Below are 25,825 nucleotides of genomic sequence, written 5' to 3'. Positions count from 1 at the left end.
AACACATCCTTGCAAAGAACAAACTCTGAGATGCTCTTCTTGGTTTTATGTGGAGAGGATGAAGGATACTCCACTTGGAGACTTTTAAGTACATTCCTCACTTTGAGAGCAGGCAACCATAGGTAGTGCTTATGACAAGCATTTGCAAGGATTCCATTGTTAAACCTCTTTGGAAGCCTCTGGGACTGAAACTCAATTTCACTAAAGATTAGGTGTCTCCTGAGCTTCCAGTTTGGATGCTGTGTTTAGGGTACTGGTTCTGCACTAGCTATTCAGAGCTGTCTCTTTCTCAGGAAAGAGAATTTGCAAAGTTTTTATAAGAGCTGTTGCCCTTAACCTATTCTACATTCATTCTTGATATAATATTTTTCAGGATGTGATTGAAAAGGAAGCTGGGAAGGCAGAAGCAGATTATATTTCCCATGCTGAGAAACATGGATAGACTCATCCTATACAGAACTGATAGGTACTGTTAAATCTGAGACCATATTCACGAGCATTTGTACTCTCTTAGCAGATGCAGCACGTGGACAAGAAGAGCTTATTATCTACAGTAACTAATTGATTTTTTTTCTTTTTCAGAGGGTAGAGGCTGGGGAAACAGCTGATAGTGAGTTTATCTGAAATTAATAGAATTGTATTTTCAGGCAGAGTGCCCAGAACGTGTTCTGGCAAAGGAAAAGGGAGAGAAAAAGACTTAAATTCTTAGAGTGTGTGGATACATTTGGTTAGAAGATGAATATGAGAAGTCTGAGAAACAGAAATGGCACTACTCATGGAAAAATAAGAGAGACAAGTAAGTCTTGTTTGGAAAAATTTAAAAGTTGGGTTCTTTGTTATGTTAGACTTTAAGGCAAAAGTTTAAGTGCTGCAAACCATGGAAGAGGCTGTAACTAGGAGGAGGCTGTAACTATGTTTCAGAAGGTCATCAGCTTTTAAAAGGTGAAGGTTGTTGTACAAGTAGGTCAAACATGACTAGTAGTACATGAAGTAGTTTTATGCGGTGCTAGTTTAGAATTCAGTTAGTAGCTTTGTTCTGTGCACATTTAGCGGGCTGTATTTTAATATGGGAGGGACGGATTCCATTGCTCTTATTCATGTTGAGTTGCAGTCAGTGGAACTAATTGTTGAATAAGGTATGCTCAGCATGAGGATGGGTGATGGAATCTAGCCCAGATGGAAATATCTTTTAAACTCCTGCTGTATTAAGAGAGCAGCAATCTCAACACAGGCAAATCTAGCGTGATTCTTTAAGCCATTCCTGTGGCATATGGCAGTATTCTTATAGATGAATACAGAGGTTGTTTTAAAGTGGTTGTGTTCCCCATCCCCACCCCAAAGTTGAACCACATTCACAGAAATGATTGGGAAAGCATCTGTGTTGTAATTTTCTGTCCCATGTTACAACACCAACAGAAGGTGGGCTTTGCAGAAATTGCTCCTTAACTGCCGCTGTATCCGAGTTTACTAAAAATGTTTCATTGTGCAGTGCTTTTATAGTAATGCAGTTTTCTGGCATTTATTTTCATTCTGTCATACTCTTCCATCATGCACAACTTCCTTAGATGTAGAAAAATACTGGACAGCTTTGTATACATATGCAAGATCTCTTGGAGAAGAGTACCAGCATGCCTAGGTGGTGAATTGAGGAATACACTGGAGATGCAGACATGGAACTGAATTTATTTTCAAGCAAAACAGGCATTATCAGCTGAAGTATTACATGAAAGTGTGAGGCAATCTTCCAATGAATCAAACCCCAACTGCATAAAAGATGTATATAATGACAAAAAATCCCTAACTGCAGGCAGCTGATCTAGCCAGTTGCTCTTCTTAGCTGACCTTGGGAGCCAGGGTACAGAATGAGGCACTCTCATTCTCAGAGAGTAGGAGACTAATGAGAGCAATTTGGACACCTCTGCACTTGAACCAAGCTGGCTAACACTGCCCTAATTGAAAGGCAAAACTAACAAGTAGCCATTCTCTCTGATACAATTCTAGTTTAGTGTGCTGTTTTTTCACTAGGATCTCATGCCCCTACTTGGGATCAAATAGGGAATATAAGAAATAGCAGGAGTGCCACAGTAATACCTTTAGTGAGCTAGCTGAGATGGAGTCTGTATCATAATTAAAGCAATCATCCTATATTAAGTCTGGACAAAGTCCTAGAGCTACTCTCTTCAGTGACACTTGCAAAATATGCCCTAGGACCTCTAAAGTTCTCATCTAATGATAACTCCTGATTTCTCTCTCATCTGCTTTCTGAGGATGAAAAAAGCCAACTAGGCAATAACTATAGAGAAATCAGCACATTTTCTTATTCCCACTGTTGAGGAAATGTTTGCATCCTTCATCCTGAAGGAGTATACCACTAGAAGTAGCTGATCAGTAAATGCATTAGACTACTTATTTAAATTGCTATTATGATGAAAATAAGACTAAAAAACTTTGTTTTCAAACAAGTATTTTTAAAAAGTTCATTATTAGTAGTAATTATTAGTTAGTAATTTAAAATACCGAATAGCAATATAAAATATTCAGTAATATAAAACTATATATGGATTTTCTGCCATATAAAAGTTTCTTTGCACTAAAGGTGCAGTGTTTTTTTTTTTTTAAGTAGTTTTAATAGAAATTACATATATTCTTAAAATAATTTGCACTAACTAATCCTATTAATGATTTAAGAGAAAGAGGAAGCTTAAGAACTTTTGGCTTCTAGAAGAATTGCATAGATAAATCTAGCTGGCAACCTTGCTGTCATTTAAAGCAAATAGTAGTAAGGCTAGATTTTGAGCTGTGACTCAGCAGAGGATGAGGGGACAGGGTGTGAAGCAGGAGGAGTGATAGAGCATCGTGTCTCCTGAGTTGTGGTCCCAGCCCCACCCTCGGGACAGGTCTGCTGAGGAGCTGCAGCAGCCTCAGCGTTAAAGGCCCTCCCTGCCCTGCTTCACCTTTGCTCCCGTGCCATCGTTACACTGTGGCAGCATCGTGGTGCAGTGTATGGTTGCATATATTGGCCCTATGCCATTTCTGTGCTGGGAGCACTCTCTCTGGGGTCGCTTCAGACCTTCTGCAGCTCCTGTGCACTGCTGGAGAGGCGGGCAGGGGCTGCAGTGATCACTAGACTCTGGCTCTATGCTGGTCCTGAACTCTTTCTGCAGCCGGTCCATAAAGTAATCCCCAAGACTATTTCTGCCATCCTGGGAACAGTCAAGCCTGCGAGCATTGGTCAGCAGATCTCCCATCAGCTTGATCTTCTGGATTTTGGGCCCAATAAATCGTTTCTTGATAGTGCTTGCGCTATGAGGGTCTGCATTTTCAACACTCAGGGCATAAAGCTCTTCAAAATACCGTAGCATAGTTTTCCATTGCACCATGGCTAGCTCCAGGGCTTTCATCAGACCGACTGCATAGTCACAGTTTGGTTTCTGGAAATGACAGAATAGCATTTACTCAGAAGAACAGCTCATGTATCTGTATTCATCAATGGATTCCTGCAACTTAACCTGGTGCTCTAAACAAGTTGCACTAGGATTTTGTAACAATCTAGTTTGGAGCATCTGTTGTTTTTTGCAGGCTGTAAACACAAGTGAACCCAAGCACTTCTTCAACAAACAGATTTACATAGCAGCAGCTATGCCTGAAGAGAGTTCTTACACCAGGAAACCCAATCAGAATGGTTGGGGTTAGAAGGGACCTTAAAATCATCTTGTCCCAACCCTCTGCCATATTCCACTAGACCAGGCTGCTGAAAGGCCCATCCAGTCTGGCTCTGAACATTCCCAGGAATGTCTCTACTACTCTGGCAAATTTCTTCTAGTGTCTCACCACCCTCACAGTAATGAGGGCCTTCCTAATAGCCTGAGTCTGCCTGAGTCTCCCTCTTTCAGTTAAAAGTCATTATCCCTCATTTTAACACTGCATTCCCTGACAAAGAGTCCTTCTCCCTCTTTCCTGTAGGCCCCCTTTAAGTACTGGAAGTCCTAAGCTTCTCCTTGATGCAAACTGAGTATTAAGAAAGATTTTTACAATAGCCTTTTTACTTTCTACAGCTTACCAACTGCTATGATGGACCAAGGAGAAGCATTCTGCAACTGACTAATTTGGTAGAGGAGAATCAGCCCCTTGGTCATAAACAAATGAAGGTGGGTTATTCTTTTCCTGAAAACTTTTGAGTTATTCCTTTGTACCTGTGCAAGCCCAAGTTAGATCTTAGTCCAAATTCTGTCATGAGCTGTACTTTTGGAAATCAATTACTGCCCCAAGCTGGATGGTTCTCCTTCCTTACCACTCTTCTTCGGTGCTAGTCATGCCTAAGCTTCTGCTTAGGTTCAGTGTGAAGGAGACAGGTGGGCTGTTCCAGCACAATTTAAGGAGTCATAATTCATTACAGCATACTGGAAACAGCAATGTCCAGCTGAGCAAAAGAAAAGGGGAACACTGTCCATATTCTTTTGGGCTGGAAAGCAACCCCATAAAGTTAGGACTGTATGTCTGACAGTTTCTAAGCATCACAATCAAGAACAAAGCTATGTACACAAGTATGCCAGATAAATTATATCTGGAAATCTAATAATGGGTGAATGCAGAGATCTGCAGTACCAACCAGTATAATTCAGTGAGTTAAATGGATCACAGCTTCTTGAAAACTTGTAGACTACTACTCACCTGGATGGTTTTAGAGCAGTAATGGCCTCCTCTTTCTTGCTGATATTTTATCAACTCCTCTGCTGCTTTTCTCTCTTCCAGAGCTTGATGCAGGAAGAACTTTGAAATATTTGGTAGAGCCACATGAGACTGATCAAAATATTCACCCTAAGCACACAAAAGAGAAGTGTTAAGATTTGCCAGAGATGGGACTCACCTGCAGCAGAACATGGCTTTGACAGAACTTGGGAGACCCTTCCAATGGAAGGTGTTTTGTTCACAAAGCACAGCCACTTTGGAGACCTTGATCCAATTTCTACAACATATGAAGTGAGTAGTTAGAGTATGAAATGAAAAATCTATACTTGTACTAGAACTCCTTCTATTCTTTAATACTGGTCAGGAAACTGTAGCACTGACATTACTCTTGCAGTAGCAGTTAAGAGATCTTCAGAATATTTTATTTATGAGTGGTTAGCATGTGTGTGTTTTGTAATTGTGTTTTGTGGAGGATTTTTGGGTTTTGTTTTTTTTAAACATACTTCCAGAACAAGGAACATAAAATTTATCCCTGCAGGCCTGCATTCCAGTCAAAAGTTAGCTTTTAAAGGTATGAGAAAGATGAGGCAAATACCAAAAAGAGAACAAGCACAACTTTGCATCTATTTATCAGCTTTATTATGGACAATGGTTTTCCAAAATAATGGATACTGCTACTGAACTATACACCTTCAATATTGGGTGTAGCTCATGCCTGGGAAGGCATGCCAGGAAGAGCATAAATCTGTTGGAGTGAGTCCAGAGGAGGGAAACAAAGTTATCAGAGGGATGGAGCACCTCTCCTGTGAGGAAAGGCTGAGAGAATTGCGTTTGTTCAGCCTGGAAAAGAGAAGGCTCTGGTGACCTAATTGTGTCCTGCCAGTACCTGAAGGGACCTACAAGAAAAATAGAGAGGAACTTTTTAAAAGAGCATGCAGTGACAGGACAAGGGGGAATGGCTTCAAACTGAAAGAGCAGGTTTGGATTAGGTATTTGGAAAAAACTCTTTACTGTGAGGGTGGTGAAGCACCAGAACAGACTGCCCAGGAAAGCTGTGGATGCCCCATCCTGAAAGTGTTCAAAGCCAAGCTGGCACTGAGCAACCTGGTCTTGGGAAAGGTGTCCCTGCACATGGCAGGGGGTTTGGAACCTGATGATCTTTAAGGTCCTTTTCAACCCAGGTCATTCTATAATTTCAGAAGTATTACAACCCTAAAGCCTCTGCAGGCCTTGCTCTGTTCTGTATGGGAAAGTAACAGCTTAAACCACTACCATATTTAAACATGCTAACGGATCTTATAGGTCTTATATTTAGAATATTTTATCCATAGTATGGCTGTTTCATAAAGAGAAGTATTACAGGCAGGTAGCAAAGGACAGCCAGCAGGTTACACTGGTTTGAACACTGGCTCTGCACAGCTCTGATGTCAAAGAGAATGAGAGGCAGCAGATGAGACTATGCCAAAATGAGGGAGCTACAGCATCCTCATCTGCTGCTGCCCTGACCATGGGAGTGCAACACAGCACAGCTTCTGTCCCTTGGACATGCTCTGCACCAGAGTACACATAACTGCCTATTGAGCTGTTGGCTTGTAACCTGCTAGGAAGGGCAAGCAACAAGTGTGTGCATTTCCTAGGTTCTTCTGCTTCTGATTGTCTTCCCTGCTTTCCTCTATTACCCTGCTTAAATAGGAAATACTTTCACTTCAGCTATGTTGCTCTGTTTGGAAAGGAAATGAAAACATGTTAAACAGAAAACAAAAGTTTATGTTTTTCTCTTTTATTTTTAAGGCCCTCTTGGGATAACCTAAACCTGTGACACACATACACACGCGTAACATAAACCATTGAAGAGAAAATACATACTGGAATGTTTTATTAAGAACATTCATTGTTATTTGCAGAATCCTTTTCCTCAAGTCACCCATTCCTGTCTGTTGACAGCACAGTCAAGACTGAGTGTTTTATAGCAGTTCCTCAGTGCAAGTGTGCGGCACGACTTGAAGTGGAGCTCAAGTTAACTCATCTGCTTAACTGTTAAGGTAAATCTTTTATGTCAATCATTCACCATTTAAGATGTTGACATTTCTACTTTTGATTTATCCACAGTCAATTTCTAACTGAGTTTTCTCTATCCCATCCAGCTGCCAGTCACTACAACTTTTTTCTTCTATGGGCTTAACAGGTTTTACAGCATACTTAAATTTTCATTGAACTCCTACTTCACACCAAACTCAATCAAAGGATCTTCGGGATATACTAAATACACTTTGTGTTGCTTCCCAGTGGATGCTTGGCATCAGAAGGTATGCCATTGATAATTTTGATTTTTTTAATTTTAATGTCTTTGTTAAGTTATATGTTTGCCTTAACACTTGATATGTAGCCAAATGCAATTCTGGCATGAATTTGACATTATATCAGTGATATCTTTATAATTTCATGTCCAAAGTTCATGCCTGTGGAGCGAGAAACCCTAAGCCATCTGCGCTATTCACAGACGATAGTTAACCACACACAACAATTCAACAAAGTTTGGGGAAAAAACCGCGTTCTAGTCCAAAGCTGTTAGCATTCCCAATTCCCCAGGCAACAAGGCCTGTGTGGATTACCCAAAACACACAGCCCGCGCATTACGGACCTTCCTCGTTGTCCCGTGGCCAGGTCGGGGAGGCCGGAGAGCCTCCAGCCGCCCCGGTCAGGAGCCAGGCACCGCTGTGCCGCCCCTGCCCGGCTCTAAGCCCTGCCGAGCCCCTCGCCTTACCAGCGCCTGCAGGCAGTAGTGCAGCTCCAGCTGCGCGCCGGTGAGGCCGCAGAGCGCCTCCTCCACGGCGGGCGGGAAGCCGTGGCGGACGCGGCTGGCGGGCAGCGGGCGGTGCGCGGGGCAGGCGGGCAGCGTCACCCGCGGCCGCTTGGAGCGCGGCTCGGCCATGCCCGGCGCCGCCATGGGGCCGCCGCGCCGCCGCCGCGCCGCCTCTTATAGCCGGGCACCTGCGCACACCTTTGCTGCTCCGCCCTCCGCCGGAGCGGCAGGAGGAGGAGGGTGTGGGTGTGGGTGTGGGTGCGGATGTGGGGGGGCGGCGGGGACTGCCGTGGCGTGCGCGGCGCTGGGCGGGAGCGCGGGCAGCTCCGGCCAGCCCGGGGAACCGGCGCGGTGCCGGCAAACATCCTAAATACTGGGTGATTGACGTAAAGATTTACCTTAACAGCAGATGCGTTAACTTGGGCACTTGTGTTAGCTGGTGGCGCCTGGGGTCATGCTGCACACTTGTGCTGAAGAAGTGGTTATCAAACACTTTCTCTTCAGTGGTTCATGATTACACATGTGTACATGTGTCACAGGTTTGGGGTATCCCAAGATCATCCTGCAAACATAAAAGAAAAACATAAACTTGTATGTTTGACTTATCTTCATTTTCTTTCCAAACAGAGCAACATAACTGGAGTGAAAGTATTTCCTATTTAAGCAGGGTAATAGGGGAAAGCAGGGAAGACAATCAGAAGCAGAAGAACTTAGGAAATGCACACACTTGTTGCTTGCCCTTCCTAGCAGGTTACAAGCCAACAGCTCAATATGCAGTTATGTGTACTCTGGTGCAGAGCATGTCCAAGGGACAGAAGCTGTGCTGTGTTGCACTCCCATGGTCAGGGCAGCAGCAGGTGAGGATGCTGCTCATTTTGGCATAGTCCCATCTGCTGCCTCTCATTCTCTTTGACATCAGAGCTGTGCAGAGCCAGTGTTCAGACCAGTGTAACCTGCTGGCTCTCCTTTGCTTCCTGTCTCTAAATACTGTCTTTATGAGACAGCCACACCACAGATAAAACTCTTCTAATGTAAAATCTGAGGCCTTTTCCAGGCAGTCACATTCAGTGCCTCCAGTTCCAGCAGTTGCATCTGAGGGTGTGGGCAAGCTGGGCCGAGGCTTGAGCGGCTGGTGAGAATATGAGTGAGCTCTGAAATTTCTGGGGATTTTGCAGTTTATGTCTTGGCTACAGGGTAAATTCTTTAGGTTTTTTGGTTTGGTGCTAAAAATTTTGGTGCTGAACTGGTCCTACCTATGCTTGTTAAACTATCTTCAGTATTTTCAATCCTTACCTTGTACAGTAACTTCAAAATACATGTTACTGGTTTTTTTTTTTTTTTCAACTGTTTTACCACGTGGATGGAGCTTGGCATTTCTTGAGTGTTTCTTTACCTTTAATAGATTCAGACCAGTGAAGCAGAAATATGAATAATCTCAACACCCTTTGAAATCAATAATTTTCTGTTCAGTGACTTTGTTTAGTAAGCTCAGTGTTACGTGCTGTTTTGTGGAATATTTTTCTAGCAGATCACTCCTGCACCAACCCAGAATGCTATGGGCAGAATAGTTTTCTGTTGCCTGTTTTAATTGTAATTGGATCTGACTGCCTTGAGCCCGACATGCATCATCTAAGAGTAGTCACGTAGAGATGTGAGAACATTGCTCATGAGAAACTTAAATAATTCTTGTTCAGTGCCTCCATCTCATATGCTATTCAGCCCTTTTGTTTGCTGTAATTATCCATTTTTTAGTTCTCATTCTTCATGTTGTAGTTAAATTAGAAGTTTTGCTTAAAAAAATCAAACAACATTTAGCATTTGGGTAAAATTTCATGTGAGTAAAGTATAACTAATTTTTGCAAGACTAAAGTAAATATCCAAAGTAATTAAATGTCAATATATTGACAAGATACTTGAACAATGTATGACCTTATTCTGAAGTTCTCAGTAAGCATCCTCTTCTTCACTGTAGCATTAGGGACTTTTGCTGGAAGGATTTACCTCTATCAGCTACCTTTTAGTTCTTTCCATTCCAACTGTCCTTGTTTTGGCCTGTAAAGTAGTAAGTAGTTGCTAGTGTTTTATTATTCCAGAATAATGCCCTGATTCTCTCAGAGGAGGAGGAAGAGGAGCAAGTGTGGTGCCTCTGTGTGTGTATGCATTGAATTCCCAACCTAAAGAAAGACTTGACAACCTCCTTCCTTTGGCCAGTCTGAATAACTTGAAGTGAGAAATAGCAATAGAAAGCAAGTTAGCCATTGTCCCCATGGAAAATTTTGTAGTTGTATTTTATTAATTGGGCATTTATTATGATAATTTTTGAGCATATCAGCTCATAGAATCTGTCTCTGCTTTAGTGGACTTTGGAGCCTTGGAAAACAATATTAATTTATCCCATGTTAGTGATGTACAGCTAAGAGACAAGGGCAGTTCTTAAGGCTATCCATGATGCACGGAGCTGATCTGAAAACTGACTCCAAAACTCTTTATACTCCATGTGTTTCTTTTATGAGAACACCATTCAATTTATTTTGCTTTGTGCTTCACAGAACTAACAGAAATGCACACCATTTGCACTGTTATCAATTCTATAATGGAAAAATTCCATGACAAAGTAATATAGGGATTCTTGCTACATAGTATGAGGTGATATTACATGCTCTTTGTGTCTGGACTGGGGAAGTATAATCTGCTCCAAAATCTTGTGATCTCAAGAAATGCAGCATTCCAGGGAGCAGGCACTTTGTCCAGTTTCTTAGTTACAACTTTTCAGCACAGAATCACAGAATACTCTGAGTTGGAAGGGACCTACAAGGATCATCAAAGGGTTGGTTACAGGCACACGCCTTGATGAAAGGTATTTTTTCATTTTTATGATTTTGGTACAACACATTTTAAGGTGTGTTGAAAGTGTATGGCAGAGTGGGAAGTCAAACCACCACAGTGTGATATACAGAAGTACAATTTAAATTCCATCAAAATAACTTCCCTTACACACAAATCCATACCTTGTCTACTCCTCCCCACTCTTTCTCCTATTTTTAATTTGTCAGAGTGCAGGAGAGACAATTGTTTGTGTCAGTGGGCTTTAGCAGCCCCCCCAAAGCATTCTTTCTCCTGAGCCTACTTTGCAAACATTTAGTTGTATCTGGCTGTTTTCTACCCTGATTCTCTCATTTAAAGCTAGACTCTTTAGGCTGCACTTTGTGATCTGGAGTTGGTATTGTTTATTCTTTCACCACAGGTAGTAAGAGTTGTGGCTGTTGCTTCTCTCCAGCTACCATCTGTTTGCTTATTTCTCACTGTGGTGGTTTTTTCATGTACTTTGCAAATAGTCTGTCTAATGCTGCCAGACTTTTCTCTCATTCAGTGCCCATCAATAGCTATGATGAAAACAGAGGGCTGTGTGAGGAAAAAGTAATAAACAAATAAATGTACGATATGTACACTTGTGAATTGGCTTTCTTCATTCATCATTTTGTTTTGTAATTAAGTGAAACCAAAGCTCTCTGGCAGGAAATTAGGAATGATTCATATGAACACCCGTGAATTCAGGGTTGCTTTTATTGGACTGGAAGTCCCTTAACCCATTTTTCTTATGCTTCTCTAGTCTCAACAGGTGCTTCATCTCACTGTTTTATCCAGTCTCAATCTTTTTTACTTCTTTTATCCACAGAGGAAAAGCCAGCAAGACTTCTGAGTTGTTTTGTTGCCTTTTTGCACTGTATGACTCATAAAATTAAAAAAAGAAGCCTGAAATTCGGGATGTTACTACTTAAGTAAGCATAGCAAAATAACCTCTTTTAACTGACTTTCAGTAAAAGTGGTCATCAGCAAAACATGAGATGGCCCTGGAGAGGGAACAGTGTTGTGACCAGGCTGCAACATGGACATTCTGGAAAATATTTTTGTCTCTTTGTCACTGAGCAAATGGAAAGGGCCAGTTTGCTATGGTGCTCTGAAATCAGCATGTTTTAGTGATACAAGAGAAGGATTGCTCAAAAATAAAGCCTAGTCCCTTTGAAGTCAGTCTTGTTGCTGTCAAACAGAGGAGGCAGAAGCCTGTATTTTGAGTTTATAGGTACTGAAAGTATACTGTGCCAGATCTGCACGTAATTTGCATATATTCAGATTAATCAGAGGTACCCTATTGAAATTCTGTTTGAAAAATACTAGGATTAACTTTTAATTTGGAAGTAATTTTTTAAATGCCTTTTTTTGGCACTCGACTCAAATACTCCAAATCTTAGTTTTCATTTGCTTTCCTTTTCTAGAGTTCCAAAAATTTCTTCCTGTCATGGAGATTTTTATTTTTGCCATTACTGCAGTGTTTGAAGCCAGATGAGATGTTTGAGGATGTTCCCATCACTGGAAACAGCCATGTCTTTTTTGCCTCCATTGAGTTTTCCCACACATCTTGATCAAGTTGCTTCAGTAGCTTGATATTGTTGCAACACTTTCCACTTCTGTTGTAACTCTTATCTCGGGCAGTGTGTTTCCATAGGCTTCTTTGGCACAACTCTGCATGGCACAGATATTGAGAAGTTGGCTCATTGCCTCTCTTCTTTCACAATGAAGTTCTTCCTTGAGGAACTTTCTGAATGCTGGATAACATTAAACATTGTGATATATATAGAATTCTTTGAAACTTTACTGAATTAAATCTGTCCTTCAAACAGAATGTACCCACAGCCCACAGGCATCTCTATGCTGTGTCTAAAGCTAGCATAGGAGACAAGCTTGTAAGAGTTTCTGAAATGCAAGCAGAGCTTATCTTTAACCTTGTGTCACAGAAAACATATAGGAGGGTTTTCTAATCCATGCTATTTGCTTCTCTGCACTATTTAAATTAGATTATCTGTAATTAATGCTTGCTCCTACCATGGGACCCTTCCAGGAGCAGAATTTGGAGATGGACAGCCTCTGCTGCTTCTCAGTTGGGAGCTGCTCTGGGGCTTTGGTGTACAGGGACATCCTGCCTGTGTACCACCAGCCCTCACCTCCTGCTGGTCCCCAGGTCCCCCTCCCTTCTTCTCTCTCTCCCTGGGGGCTCTTTCCCACTGCTGCACCACCACAGTGCTCAGGAAGACTCATCCTCTCCTTTGCTCCACTCTCCCTTCTCTGGACCCCAGGGAAAACTCTGTGCTAACAGGAGGTTTGGATCTGGGTGTAGCTCTGCAGTCAGGCACTGATAGACTCTTACTGTGACTGTTGTTGTGCCCCAGCCTGCTTTGCATTTGCCACCTTCATCTTTCCCATAGTCTCAAATCCAGCTGCATGTGGCTGTGTTTTTGTGACTGCCTACATGTGTGGGGCTGCAGGTCAGACTGGGCTCTGGCCACTGTTTCACTCATGTCTAGAAGCTGTATGTCACTTTTTTTTACTTAAGCACTTAGCACTCTCTCTGCAGTTTTAAATGTTGACAAGTCACCAACACTGAGTTGTTCACTGTTGTCTTTGCTCCTTGTATTTACAGAATCATTATGTGTCCTGACCCAGCTTATCAGCTCACCCATGTCTGTAGGGCCCAGGCTCTGGCAGCACTGAGGAAGGCCATGGCTGGGATTAGGCAGAAGCAGCAGGGAGAGCTGGAGCCCAGGGGCAGTCTGTGCTCCCAGCCTGGTGCCTGCAGAGGATTGGCAGCCTGGCTGGCAATATTGGCTCTTCCATCTCCATTTCTGCTCTTATAAACACACTTGAGTTTTAAGTGGACTAGTCGTTTCAAGTGCTACTGGCTGATACTACCTCTTCCATTTTTCTAAAGAGGCTGTGCTTAAGTTTCTATAAATTGACAGGATTCATCTGAGATTTTGCAATAGTTACTGCATGTCCCATTTAAAAAAACATAGGCCAGCAAATGTAAGGCTCATCTATATGATCTGTCTGTGGAATATCATAAATCCAGTCAGTAATAGCAGGTGGAAGGCACAGGGCCTCGGCACTGGAGTATATTTAAGGAGATTCTGTGGAATTTCTGAAAACATGAGGCTTGCCCCAGGCAATATGTTGCATAAGGGAGTTGTGCAATGCCAAACTGCCTAAAGTCTGTCATAATTTGTATACTTTGTGTACTTGCCTTTCTATTCTACCTTCCTTTCCACAGCTGTGGGTTAGAATCTGTACTTACTCTTGGACAAATGAGAAAATAAGACTTGACATATAGAAAAAGGCAGAGCCTTTTTTTGTGTGTGTGCAGCCTGTGCCATCTGAAATCAGTGACCAGGTAATGCCTTACAGGCAGTGTAAACTTCAGGAGGTGTACTCAGTGCTCCAGGTGGCCTTTGAGGGGACATCAAACCTCTTTGAGGTCTGCATGAGGAGGTGTACTTCGTACATACTCAGAATATCTGGGCTACCAGAAGTAAACTGTAGGCAAGGGATGGAGATCCAGAAACCATTCATTGTCTTGCTGCTGTTTGCTACTGATAGTCAATGTTTATAGAGTCCCTGCTAGGACCAGGAGCACCTTATCCTGAAGTACAGGGACTCCTGGGGGTAACTGGTTTCACTGATGCCATTTACTACTTGGCTTGAGAGAGAAGAAATTAAAGCCACAGTTGTGGTAAGAAGAGTGTGAAATGTTTGCAGGTGAAGAGGAAATTATTCTAAATGTTTTGGCTTTTGTAGTTCACCAAAAAATAACGAATCATAATTTTTGTAAAAGAATCTTTCAAAGTCTAGGTGAAACTGCCTGAGAAAAAAGAGATGTGAAATTTTAATGTGAAATTCAACAGCTCAATGTTTGTTTTAAATTTTGTATTAAGATGAAGCCCATGGTGGTGAATCAGATAAAGCAGAAGTAGATAATTTCACTCAAACATCATGGACCTTAAAGACAATTCTAAATTCCACTGAAGTAATTACTCTTCTAGTTCCAGTCACAATTATTGCTCATTTCAGATCAAAGCACCTCTTCTAGACCATTTCATTATCTAAGTCTTGTGATTCCCTGGGTTACCTCTCTCCCTGTCATCTTCAGCCTAATTCTATTTTAATGGCTTTAACTGCATTTAAAAATCTTACTATGATAGGTGTTAGATTGTAGTAAGTTTGTGGCAGTATGTCCCAGTCAAAGTCTTCTCCTCCAATTTGCAAGGATCAAACAATTTGTTTTTTCAATTTTAGTGTCTTTATGCAGAACACTTGTGAATTAAGTGTTATTCTGATTTCACCTGGAATTATAAGGTAGAAGTCCAAGTATGTTTGGCTCTGTTGCTTAAAGCAGTCAGCACCATTAATCTTGGGAAGGTATTTATTCTGATCCTTAGGACACAGTAGCATTATCCACAGTGATGCAGTGAAATGCTTTATTTTTGATTTTTAAACCATTTCAGTTTCTATCTCTTTTGGGGTTTTTTTGTTTGTTTGTTTGTTTGTTGTTGTTTTTAGGTTTTTTAGAATTTATAATTTACTGGGCTGAGTATTTACAAATTTCGCAGAACATTTTGTTCTCTGATTTAAATCCTGCATACCAAGTGCCTGCCTGGGGCAAAGACAAAAAAAAAGTTAGCTTTGATACTCCAAAACTGGTTGAATAAATCCTGTGCAGCTGGCCTGCGTGAAATGTGCCCAGTGACAGCGAGCGGCAGCGAGGATTCAGAGGGATAGGGAGAGCTCTGTGCTCTCAAATGTTGCAGTGTTTTATTGCTTTGGTTAGGAAGGGCAGGAATGTGTAGGTATCTCTGCTGCTCACTACCAGGGTGCAAAGTGGTTCTCTCAGGCATGTATGTGGACAAAACTGCTGCACAAGTGTGCAGTGTTGCCTTCTGCATATGTTTGTGCATGCTCTGGTGTTTTCCAACTTTGGAACTGTGGCTGTGGTTAAAGCCTCAAAGGGAGTGTGTGAGTCTGCAGCAGCTGAGAATACATTGCCAGCACTGGAGGTTCCTGTGTGGTTGGGCATCTGTCTCATCCTTGGTGAGGAATTTTCTAGCCTGTGCTGTGGTGTTCATCAAGGGAAATTCTTGGAGACTTATTTAAATGTTCAAGCCAATGCAGTACAGGTAACACTTGTCTGTACTTCTGGGTGAGGTGTCAGGAACTGTTATGGATTGGGGCCTGCTTTTTCTGCCTGTGCTGTTCTCACTACCACTCTGAGACAGTACCAACTCTCTCTCATTACTTTGCTTCTCTTTGTAATATAACCCAGCTGAGACATGGTCCTGAGGGAAAAGTGGCTTAAATCTGAGTCTTGGAAAGTCAAGAATTAAAAGATGCATAGTTCAGGAAAATAAATTTTGGAATACAAAGTTATGAAGGCTTTGGCTGGTTCACATGAGCAACTTGCAGGAAGGTCATGTTTTCCTCTGATAGTGCATCAACAAGAAATTGGAAATCCTGTTTTTGCTTGGGTGGTGTGAGCTGAGTGCTTTTGGCCATGCTCTGCAGTGTCATCTCTGTGAATCCAGCTCCATTCTCAGGCTCCAGAGATCTTCCAGGTTCTCTAGAAAGAAGCACAAGAGTAACTGCAATGAGTGAGACCAGAGTTACAGAACTGGCCTCTGGAGCTCCATATGGCAAGACTCAGAAAAGAAGAAAACATAGAGGCTTTCATTAGTTCAGGTGTTTATCAGAAATACACTAAGAGGGACTTTAAAAGAGATTTGTATGTATTGGATGGTAAACAAATTTCCAGCAAAATGAGGTGAGAATAAAACTTCCCTTGGAGTTGGTTTGGCCTATAGCTTCTGACAGGGTTTTTTTTTTTTTTTTTTTTTTTTTTCTTTTCTTTTCTCTTTCTGTGCCATTTGTCAGGACCATACATTGAAATTATGGTCTGTCCTACAAGGACCACTGGCTTGAGCAAGTGCATGACAATTCTTAGGATACCTGTGCTGAAAGACTTCTCTTAGTGAACCTTGATGAGGTTTGGTTTGATTTGTTCCAGAATGGGATTGCCCTTGTTCCTGTTGCTGCAGACTCATGATCTGGACCCCAGGACTCGAGCAGGACCAAGGGACCATGGTAAGATTGTGGTACCTGTGCACAGGAGGATGGTGAAATCTGGGATGTATAGCTTGTGACTTTCAGCTGTCTGGTCTGAAGCCAGGGACAGGAAAGTTTCTTTATTGATGGAAAATAAATGCAGAACAAGGAGAGGAGGTGAAAAATCCTTAAGAACACCAAAAACAGAATAGAAGCAGCACAGAGTGGGCCAAATCTTGTGGTTGTGTATGTAAGCATTACTCATATAACTTCAAGAGGGTACATGCTTTAACTGAGCATGTACCAGCTGAGGACTTGGCCCATAATGTCCTTTATAAAGCTCTGGTTCCTCCCCAAATAGTTTTTCCCCCCCTCTTCAAAGGGCACCTGTTGTTGGTGGAGCTGGTGATGATACTGGATTAGTGCACATGCGGTCAGCCTGCTTGGCCTCGGCCCTTTGGACCCAAAATGAACTCCAGCTGCTGCTGCCCAGAGCAGGTGCTTCATCCAGCCCGAGCAGCTGTTTGAATGTACACTGTCATGGCCAAGAGGAGGGGGGAGCTCCCCTGGACTACCCAGAGGAGGAAAGGACTCAGCAGCAGCAAGGAAGGAACAGGGATGTGTGCCATGGAGTCCTTGTTGTTATACCCAGTATACAGAAGTTGTTTTAGCATTTCCTTGTAGAAGTAGGCAGCAGTGGCTGTCACTCTGCATCCACTGAGCCTGCTTTGTTGGATTATGGTTCCCAAAAAGAGGTTGAAGGACCACTAAAGATCAGCAGGGCTGGTTGTAGCTACTGGTTTAAAGCTCCAGTGAGTGGCCCAGCAAAAGGGAGATTGAGACTGGTCACAGAACAGTGCACAGGCTAATGGCCTGCTACCTGTGATAGCTTGAGCTTCACACTCACATTGCTAAAGGGAGGAAAATGAAAGCAGAGATAATCTGGGGTGTGAAGCAGTGCCAGGGAATGGAGGCAGAGGGGATGGCCTGGGGGTATATGGAGATGTGATGGTTGGGAGTTTAAGGTCAGAGTTTGAAGAGAGGGCACAGATAGTTCATGTCAGAGATAAAGCAGCAGCAACCCATGTGATAAACAATGTGATTAGAGTGACAGGGACAGGACAAGGATGCAGGTTTTGTGGAGTAAGGGAGTCATAGACTTCAGAGGTATGAGGGTAGCTTGGAGTAAGAGCCACCCCGACCTACAGCAAGAGGTAGTGGGGAGTACTCCCCTGGAGAGCAGGGAGTCTCACAGGATAAGCTGTTCAAAGTAATTTCCATCACTGGCATCACAAACAGCCCTTTCCAAGTCCCTTCCAGCATTTCTTCAATTTATTCCCCTTCAACTCTTGTCACTGACCCGGCAGTGGTCCCCATGCAGTCCTGCACTCTGACTATTCCCATGCTGTTAGCAGCAGTGCTCCTGGCCTCCCTTTCCAGGAGCATGCACTCTGATTGTGCCTGCATATGTCACTGTTGGCATTAACGCCAAGTTTGATGTGACTCCTGAGGGTCCCATCCTCTTACCTGTAGTTATTAAAGTTACCAGGGTCCTTCTACTTTCTCTGATAGGCTCATTTTGTGTCCCTATCCTGTGTGTGGTTTTTGTCATATATCCCACCAGCCAGACTTTTCGTTCTTTGTATCATTGCTGATTGCTCAACCAGGACCACTGAACCTCCATAAGGAGGGGTAAATGCTAAGCAAGGATACTTCCTTGTACAGCTGTGAAAGGATTATTCAGGCCAGATTTCATTACAGCACAGCCTAAGAGTAGGAGAAAAATATGAATATCGGAGGCCTCTCTTTGTCAGGAAATGGGATTTCCGCAGGTGCTCGGTTGTAAATGCTTTGCATGTTTCTAAGGCTTGGCACATGGCAGTGCTGAATCCTGATTCAGGATGCAAGAATGTCTCATGACCCCTGCCATGAAAACTGGTGTCTGGCCATGTTTGGAAATCAGCCGTCGATGATGACAGTAGATGAGTATGGGTGAAATGAGCAGCTTGGCTTCAACACTAAGCAGGACTTGTTAAACATTGTAAATACAGATGTCCAATTCATATTTTGAATAATGAATATTATGAACTTTTCTGTAGCAAGTGGTAAGAAGCTGGATCGGCTTTCTTCATCTGCTCACTGCCTTCACAGAATTTGCAAGTGTGAAAAAGTGTTTCATCCCTTTACAGGATTAGGTAAGATTGGTAACCATAATTCATGTGTATTGCACAGAAATAGTCTAGGTAGCCAAATATATTGATTGAAAGTTACCTACACAGTGGCAGGGAAATTGTTTCCATTTTGTTTTATTTGTTTCTTGGGTTGGTCAGGTTATGCAGTTCAGTTGTTTATTCTTTTGGATTAAAGTGTGCAGCTGTACAGACCTGTACAGTTTCTGTCCCAGTGTAGCTCTTCCATCAGGTATTCCTGCTATTTGGTTTGCTTCTACCTGAAAATTAAGGAACTAGAGAAATAGTACCAGAAAAACTGCATGAATGAAATTCTCAAGGCTGTTAAGGAAAGAGATGTGTTAGGAGTACGGTGTTTCTGTGCTCATTCTGTTGTCACATCCCTTGGACAAGTCACTGTTACACGTGGAAAGAAACATCAACACAACTGTTAGCGGTGTGTGATGTATCTCTGTGGCAGGAAGACATCCTGTGACGTGCTCCCATGTGCCAGCAAGAGCTCTGTGCTGTCTCCTTATCTGCCTGATACCATGGCTTGGTGATACCCACACCCACTGATCAAGTGGCAGCTGCTGCCCTGCCTTCTTCCTCTGCACTTCTCTTCCTCAGCTTGCTTGAACTCAAGATGGATGAAAGTGCAGTTTTCAAGTCTTGGTGAAGTAGTAAATTCTGCTAAAAACCAAACCAAATGCCATTTTCAGAGTGGCCCTGTATTTAAGTGTGGCAGCACATTTAATTTGGTATTCCAGAGGTTTTTAATGACCTACATGTGGATAGGAATTTTTGAAGCATCTGTCTTTTGCTGATTAAAATATAATTAAGTACCAAGGATTTAAACCATCCTAAAAGACGTCTGGCAATGTCCAGTATCCTGTCTGGTGAGGAACAACAGAGTGAAACAGTTTGGGTGTGGTAGATTGTAATTTACTAACTGCTGGATTAAGACTAAGGAAATAAAGAGCTTGTTAGCAGGCCTCCACATTTAGGGGAATTGGACAGCAAAGAGGTTTACTTTATATGAGGCCCATGTTATGCTGTGCAGGAATTCCCAGTTCAGGGTCAAAAATACTGAGAGTGCCCTTTCACCAGAGAGCCAACAATTAGCTCGCTGCCAGTAGGAAAAACAGCCTTTAAGTGGTGAGTGAGCAGAGTGTCAGCAATGGACCTGGAGAGAGGGGCAGCACACAGTCAGAGCCAGTGACATTCTTCACACCTGCTGTGGGGCATAACAGTAGCTGGCTGCCTCAGCCCGTGGCACTACAAGCAGAGCATTGTGCTGTGACACAGCCTGGACAGCGATTGAATTACACACCGATTAGGTCTTCGGCTTCTCCCTGTCACTGTGGACAATGGAGAATCAGAGAAGTGGACATGAGAGCTTTAGCAGGCCTTGTGCTCTCCAGCAGAGGAGGATTAGTTTGTAAATGGTAAATTGTGTTGGGGCCAAGAGTCGTAAAACTGAACTCTTGCCCTGCTGCTGCCTCAAAGGCGCAGGCTCTGCAGAAAAGCCCTTCTCCCCCCTTCTCTAAATGCTGTGATCAGGGGAGGGGTGGGCATATGGAATCTGCTCCTCCTTTCCTCTGCCAAAGAAGGAAGAACAAATTGGTATATTTGTACAAATTTTGCTCTCACCATCTCTTAGTATCTGTTCTAAGGAAGGGCATGGGATTAAATTAATAATTCTTCTGCCATTTCCACAGGGATGTGGATTTGCCTCTCACCAAGGTGCTGCTGGAGAGTGTCTCCAAGACCTGATTTAACCTGAATCATGTACTTCCTCAGGAGGTCTGCAGCAGGGCTGGAGGACTGCAAACACTGTATCCCTTCCCTCCTGTCACCTGCTCCCACATGACTGCAGTGCCTGTGCTGTGCTCTCAGCTCCCTCAACCTGAAATGTTCCTCGTGATGGTTTGTACAGAGCTGCCTTGGAGCAGGCTTTGCTTTTGGTGGCAGTATCCCTTGTTGCCATGTCATTCATGAAGAAGATGGCTTTATCCTTGCCTTTATTCCACTGGGACCAGCTGCTCTACCCACAGGCACCAAAAGTGGCAAATCTTCCATAACCTTTTTTAAAGCTCTATATCACATGAACTTCTTGGGGGTTTTTGAGAGGTAAAGATTTTTTTCTTTTTTTTCCCTAGAAACAACACCAAATAAAAACCCAAACACCAAAACCCAACAAACCCAAAACTGACAGGAAAAAAAAAAAAAATTAAACCCCCACATTGAACCTAAGTTGGAGAAATAACTGCATTGTGTGACTGATACAGTCCATGGGAGTACAAAGCATTCCCAGTCTGGTCTTGCACATCCACTCCCTATACCTATTAATAGCTTTTAGGCATGAGCATAGACATGGAGATGGGCAGGAGTAGTTTGCCATGCAAACATTTATCTGGAAGCTCCATATTTTCTGAACTAAATTAAAGATTTCAGTGTGATAAAGTGGACATTTTAATGCATTGGAGATGGGGGGATAACTGCACTTAAACTGAGGTTGGATTAGGCATTCTCATATCTTGGAGTCTTCCAGTAAATAGCAAAATATATGAGCAAGGGAAATATGTCTTTCTTAATCTATAAAAAGAAAAGGACAGTTTTGAAAATCCATCAATCTTTGAAATCTTAAGGCATATTGATCCTGAATCATGGGAATTCAACAGGGGTGTTCTTGTTAGTGATCTAAAAATATAAATGTGGTTGAATACATGGAAAAATGTATCTTATTCCAGTTGTCTTTATTACAACAATAAATGATACCAACTCTCTCTTCTACAGACTTTATCTCATCTGTTTATATTTATTTTGTTTTGAGCTGAGAAACAAAATACCTAGATACTGTAAGGTTGTAGAGGCTTTATGAACGTACCATTTCAAAGGAATTGTTTCTGCTCTGGTTACTTGTTTGAACTGAGAAAAGATGCTCATAAATGATCCATTCCAGAAAACTCCCAAATCTCTCTCACCTATTTTCTCTAAAAGGTGACAAATCCTTAGTAGCTCTCAAAAATGCTCACAAGTCTGCAGGGCATGAAGGCTTTGCTTTGATTTGTTTTTTGTAAAGCTTGGTAAAAAAGATATGAATGAGAAATTCAGCTGTTGTTCAACTTAATACTGATGCCTGAGAGTTCATTTTCAAAAGTGGAAAATAAAAGCTATTCTAAGTATCCACTGTTGGTTTTACTGCTATGGAGTATTCCAGAGGTAAGTTTTAAAGAAAAAAAAGGAAAACCAGTCATTCAGTCATTCACGAGTGCTGATGCAGGAATGACAGAGGTTAATACCAGTGACATCATGCTGGAACTGTATAGCATTTTGTTAATGGTTATTAATGCCCTGCTGCTGGGAGACAGACAGTGCCAGCTGCCTTTGGTGTGGTGCCTCTGCGGGTGTGCCTGGGCCTCTGCTCGGGAAAGGGCCCTGAGGAAGGCTCAGATCTGCTCCCTCCACTGAAACAGGAGGAGAGGAGACACAGAGAGGGCATTTGCAGTGCCTTGCTCAGAACAGGGCTTGGAGAGTGAAGCAGGAGCAGCAGACACCTACAGAGCCACATCCAGGAGGTACTGAGGACTTCTGCTCAGGTCAGATCTCCAGGACTAAACTCAAGATGCACATCCTTTGGAAGAAAACAGCAAAAGATTCAGAGAAACATGCATGGAAATGATGCCAGCAAACCTGGGGGAGAAGCCTAGGTCCACGTAAGAGAGCTCAGAGCTTTGCACATCAGTGGAAAGGAGTCAGAAAAGCTATAGACTGAAGGAGAAAAGCCCTTGAGAGGAAGGGAAAGGAATTTTGTAATGGCAGAATGATGATGGATATGGACAATTAATTAGCTTTGACTACATCATATTCATTGTGCATCTAGGTTTGTGGGTTTAGCTGTCTCACTTGGCTGGCTATTACTTTGTGTAACACATTTGAATTTCATCCACCATAAGGGAGTGAAAGAGATACAGAAAAGTGCAATATATCAGTGTAGCATATCAAATTGACACAGGCATTTTTAGCAGTCTGTACTGAACAGAGGTTTAAGCCTGCATTAGATTATTCCTTAAGTGTATTGTTGTTATGACAAATCTGAAAGGAGCTAAAAGTATTTCAATAGATCAAAAAAGAAAACTTTGATTTCCTTTCCCACAGCCTGGACCCAAAATGGGATTGCCAGCCAGTCTTACATGGCCTGGCCATGTACCACACAATCACCCATGGGGCAGAACACCTGGAGATGAGTTGTGAGCCCTGTAGGAGTAACTGGCTCACCAGGCCTCTCCAGACTGTCCAGCTTCTAGATCTCTTTCAATGCTGGTGCATTGTAACCTGAATAATGCACTGGGAATGTCTGGTGGCCCAAGGACATTGTGATGATGACTGCTGTCTGATGTGCCACACAGACTATTGTACTCTCTTTAATGCTAATTAAAAGCAAATATATCATAATTATGTTTTCTAAAAGGGAAAATGTGAGTTTGGTCCTGTGAACCTCTGGTCTGGGGACACAGTTGAATTGTAAACCCCATTAATTTTGCACAGCCATTAATTATTAGAAACAAATGGAAACATCCAAACAATATTGTACATGTAGTCCCCAGTTATTCAGCCTAATATTCAAACACAGTGATTTGTACAGAATTTATTTTCTGGTCACTTTTACAAATAGAGTTGCCCATACAAATAGTTTGCAATCAGTCTCCCTCAGTGCAAAGTATGAGCCGACCTCTGCCTGGCATTCAGTATCATCATTACTGCAGGTAAATTGTTTGTCTGGTTTTAAGGATTTTTAAAATGTTTTTTTTTTTTTTTTTCTTTTCTTAGCTACCTAAAATGGTTCATGTTACTCTTTCCAGTAGCTCAAACTTGTTTAATTACTAGAAAAAATTTGCAAGGAAAAAAAGTAAGTGTAACCAAACACACTGAGTATTTTGAAGAATTTCAAATTGAAAGCAACAATGGAATTCTGTATTTCCTCAAGAAAATAGACTTTTACTCATTAGCTTCTAATCTTAGATTGCTCTTTCACTTTGTTGGTAGATAATATTTAGAAGAATTTAGAATGGCTGGGACTCAAGCTTGACTTTTCATTTGCATTTCAAACTGGAGCAAATCAAACAAAACAGAATGAAGCTATGGAAGCTTCTACTCACCCCAATCAGTGTGGGCTAGCCCTTGCAATCTAATGTATCTCTAGGTTTTGCCTCTTGACATTTTTCTTCTGGGGGTGAGGAAAGAGGAGAATTTGTCTTTAATTAACAGCTAACAAAGAAACAGTGAGCCTCTAAAAGGTGCTTTTATCTTCAAGTAATAAACAATCAATACCAGGTCATTTCTGAAGGATAAAATGGCAGTTTGGCTGGGGTGGGGGTTTTTTGGTGGATTTGGGTTTCTTTGCGTATAAGAAAATATGGTAATTGGTGCCTCTTATTATGCCTATAATGTAGCTGACTTTGGAAGCTTGATTTGTTGTTTTGGATTTGTAGCTGGTGAATAGAAAGTTAAAAATAATTTTCTAAACCTGATCTCTAGCAGATGAAAATCTTGCAGAAAAACAGTCAGGTATGTTCTAATGCACCGAGATTTGGATCTTCTTCTGGGGCTTGCACTATGAATCTGTTTCACTTCTTTCAGGTTTTGACCGTGTTGGCATTTCCCTGTAGTTGCCAGAGCAGTGCCTGTCTGGAAATTAATGATCCTGTATTTGTGTAAACAGGAAGTGCTTGTCTGGAAATCTGTGTGGAATGGTTGAATGTGCCATGGGCTGGTTATTACTGTGTATGATGCTGTGTACAGAACCACAAATGGAGCTATTTCTGGCTGTGTTTTGGGGGGTTTGAGCTGAGTTCTGAATCTGTTTATTGACCCTAATGTGTGTGTGTTTTCTTCCTTCATGGAAACAGAATAGGACTTCTGAATTGGTCAAGACAACAGAAACAATTAAAGAGTTCCTTGTGATGTGTTATATCACTTGTATGCTCACTGTTGAGAAAAGTAACTCCCTAACTTGGAATCATGTGTGGCCAAATTACCTGCACTGGCATTGTGAGAGCAGCAGCAAAAGATTCACATAATTATTAAATGGACTTTTATGGGTAAAGTACATGCCTTTCTCCTAGAAGGAAGTAGTATCCTACCTGGCTTAACTCAAGCAACAGCAGGAGCTTTAGAGTTTTAGAATGGCCTGGGTTGGAGGGACGTTAAAGATCTCATTCCAACCTCTCTGCCATGAGCAGGGACACCTCCCACTAGACCAGGCCTCATCCAACCTGGCCTTGAAACACTTCCAGGGATGTGCTATCCATGCTTCTCTGGGCAACCTGTACCAGTGTCTCATCACTCTCACAGTAAAGCATTTCTTAATACCTAATCTAAACCTATTTTTTTTTTCATTTTAAAACCATTCCTCCCACGCCATTCCATTCCCTGATGAAAAGTCAGTTTTCAGGTTTTTAAGCCCCTTTTAGGTACTGGAAGATGCTATAAAATCTCATCAGAGCCTTCTCTTCTCCAGGTTGAACAGCTCCAACTCTTTCAACCTGTTAAATTTCTTTAGTGTTTGAGAAATGCTGAGGAGCACTTGTTTTTCTGCCTTTCTTCCTCTCCTTCTTATGAAACTGAAGGACTTGCACTCCTGTTATTTCATGGGAGCTGTATTTATTCAGCATAGGCTTTTCTATATGAACAGGTTTACAGAGTTATGTTGCCAAGTTGATAATACCAAAGGAAGTTATAACAGCATAAGGGAAACATGAAATTGAATGTCTTAATTGAAGGTGCAAAATGCAGATGTGAGCAAACTGCAAAGATATTCAAACTGTGAAGGAAATGAAGTGAACTGATTTCATTGAGAGTTGAAGATGTGAAATAACCACCTTGAGTAGAAAAGATGCCAGCAAAAACTGGGGATGGGGTTTGGCTGCTGGGAACCATGTGATGCTTGAAAGCCAGTTTTTTTAGGGGGCACAGTGTAGAGTTGAATGGGCTTATAAATGTGAGCACGTCAGTCGTGTGCCTCAAAAGAACATCTCTTCAACCTTTACCTATTTTAAATAAAGGAGATTAAAAGGGAAGAAGTGGAAGAACTTTGTTTGAGTGCTTAAGTATCTGGAAACAGCCAATCAGACTTGTCTTGCCAAAAGAATGGTGTAGTTAGTATTGTAGGCTGCCATAAGCATCTGTCTGAATCTGTATATTTGCCATCATGAAATTGCAGACCAGGTTTGTAAGA

General features: G+C 42.1%; 1 protein-coding gene and 1 long non-coding RNA gene across 2 annotated transcripts; one reads left to right on the top strand and one right to left on the bottom strand.

The window, feature by feature from the left end:
• Nucleotides 1-1,663: 1,663 nt before the first annotated feature.
• LOC130254269 (ferritin light chain-like) lies at nt 1,664-7,705 on the bottom strand. The gene is made up of 3 exons (XM_056493646.1): nt 7,454-7,705; nt 4,672-4,818; nt 1,664-3,431 (listed from the first exon to the last, which is right to left on the bottom strand). Exons 1-3 carry the CDS (start codon nt 7,634-7,636, stop codon nt 2,928-2,930), a joined length of 834 nt encoding a protein of 277 aa, XP_056349621.1. The 5' UTR covers nt 7,637-7,705; the 3' UTR covers nt 1,664-2,927.
• Nucleotides 4,753-21,466, top strand: LOC130254270 (uncharacterized). The gene is made up of 6 exons (XR_008840664.1): nt 4,753-4,980; nt 6,594-6,731; nt 6,875-6,995; nt 16,380-16,456; nt 18,517-18,612; nt 20,307-21,466. It is a non-coding gene; the product is annotated as an uncharacterized LOC130254270 (long non-coding RNA).
• Nucleotides 21,467-25,825: the final 4,359 nt, after the last annotated feature.

The sequence above is a fragment of the Oenanthe melanoleuca genome, chromosome 5 (assembly GCF_029582105.1).
Source record: "Oenanthe melanoleuca isolate GR-GAL-2019-014 chromosome 5, OMel1.0, whole genome shotgun sequence".
NCBI lineage: Eukaryota > Metazoa > Chordata > Aves > Passeriformes > Muscicapidae > Oenanthe > Oenanthe melanoleuca.
The sequence above is the reverse complement of the archived record's forward strand: the minus strand, read 5'-3'. Positions and strand labels throughout refer to the sequence as shown.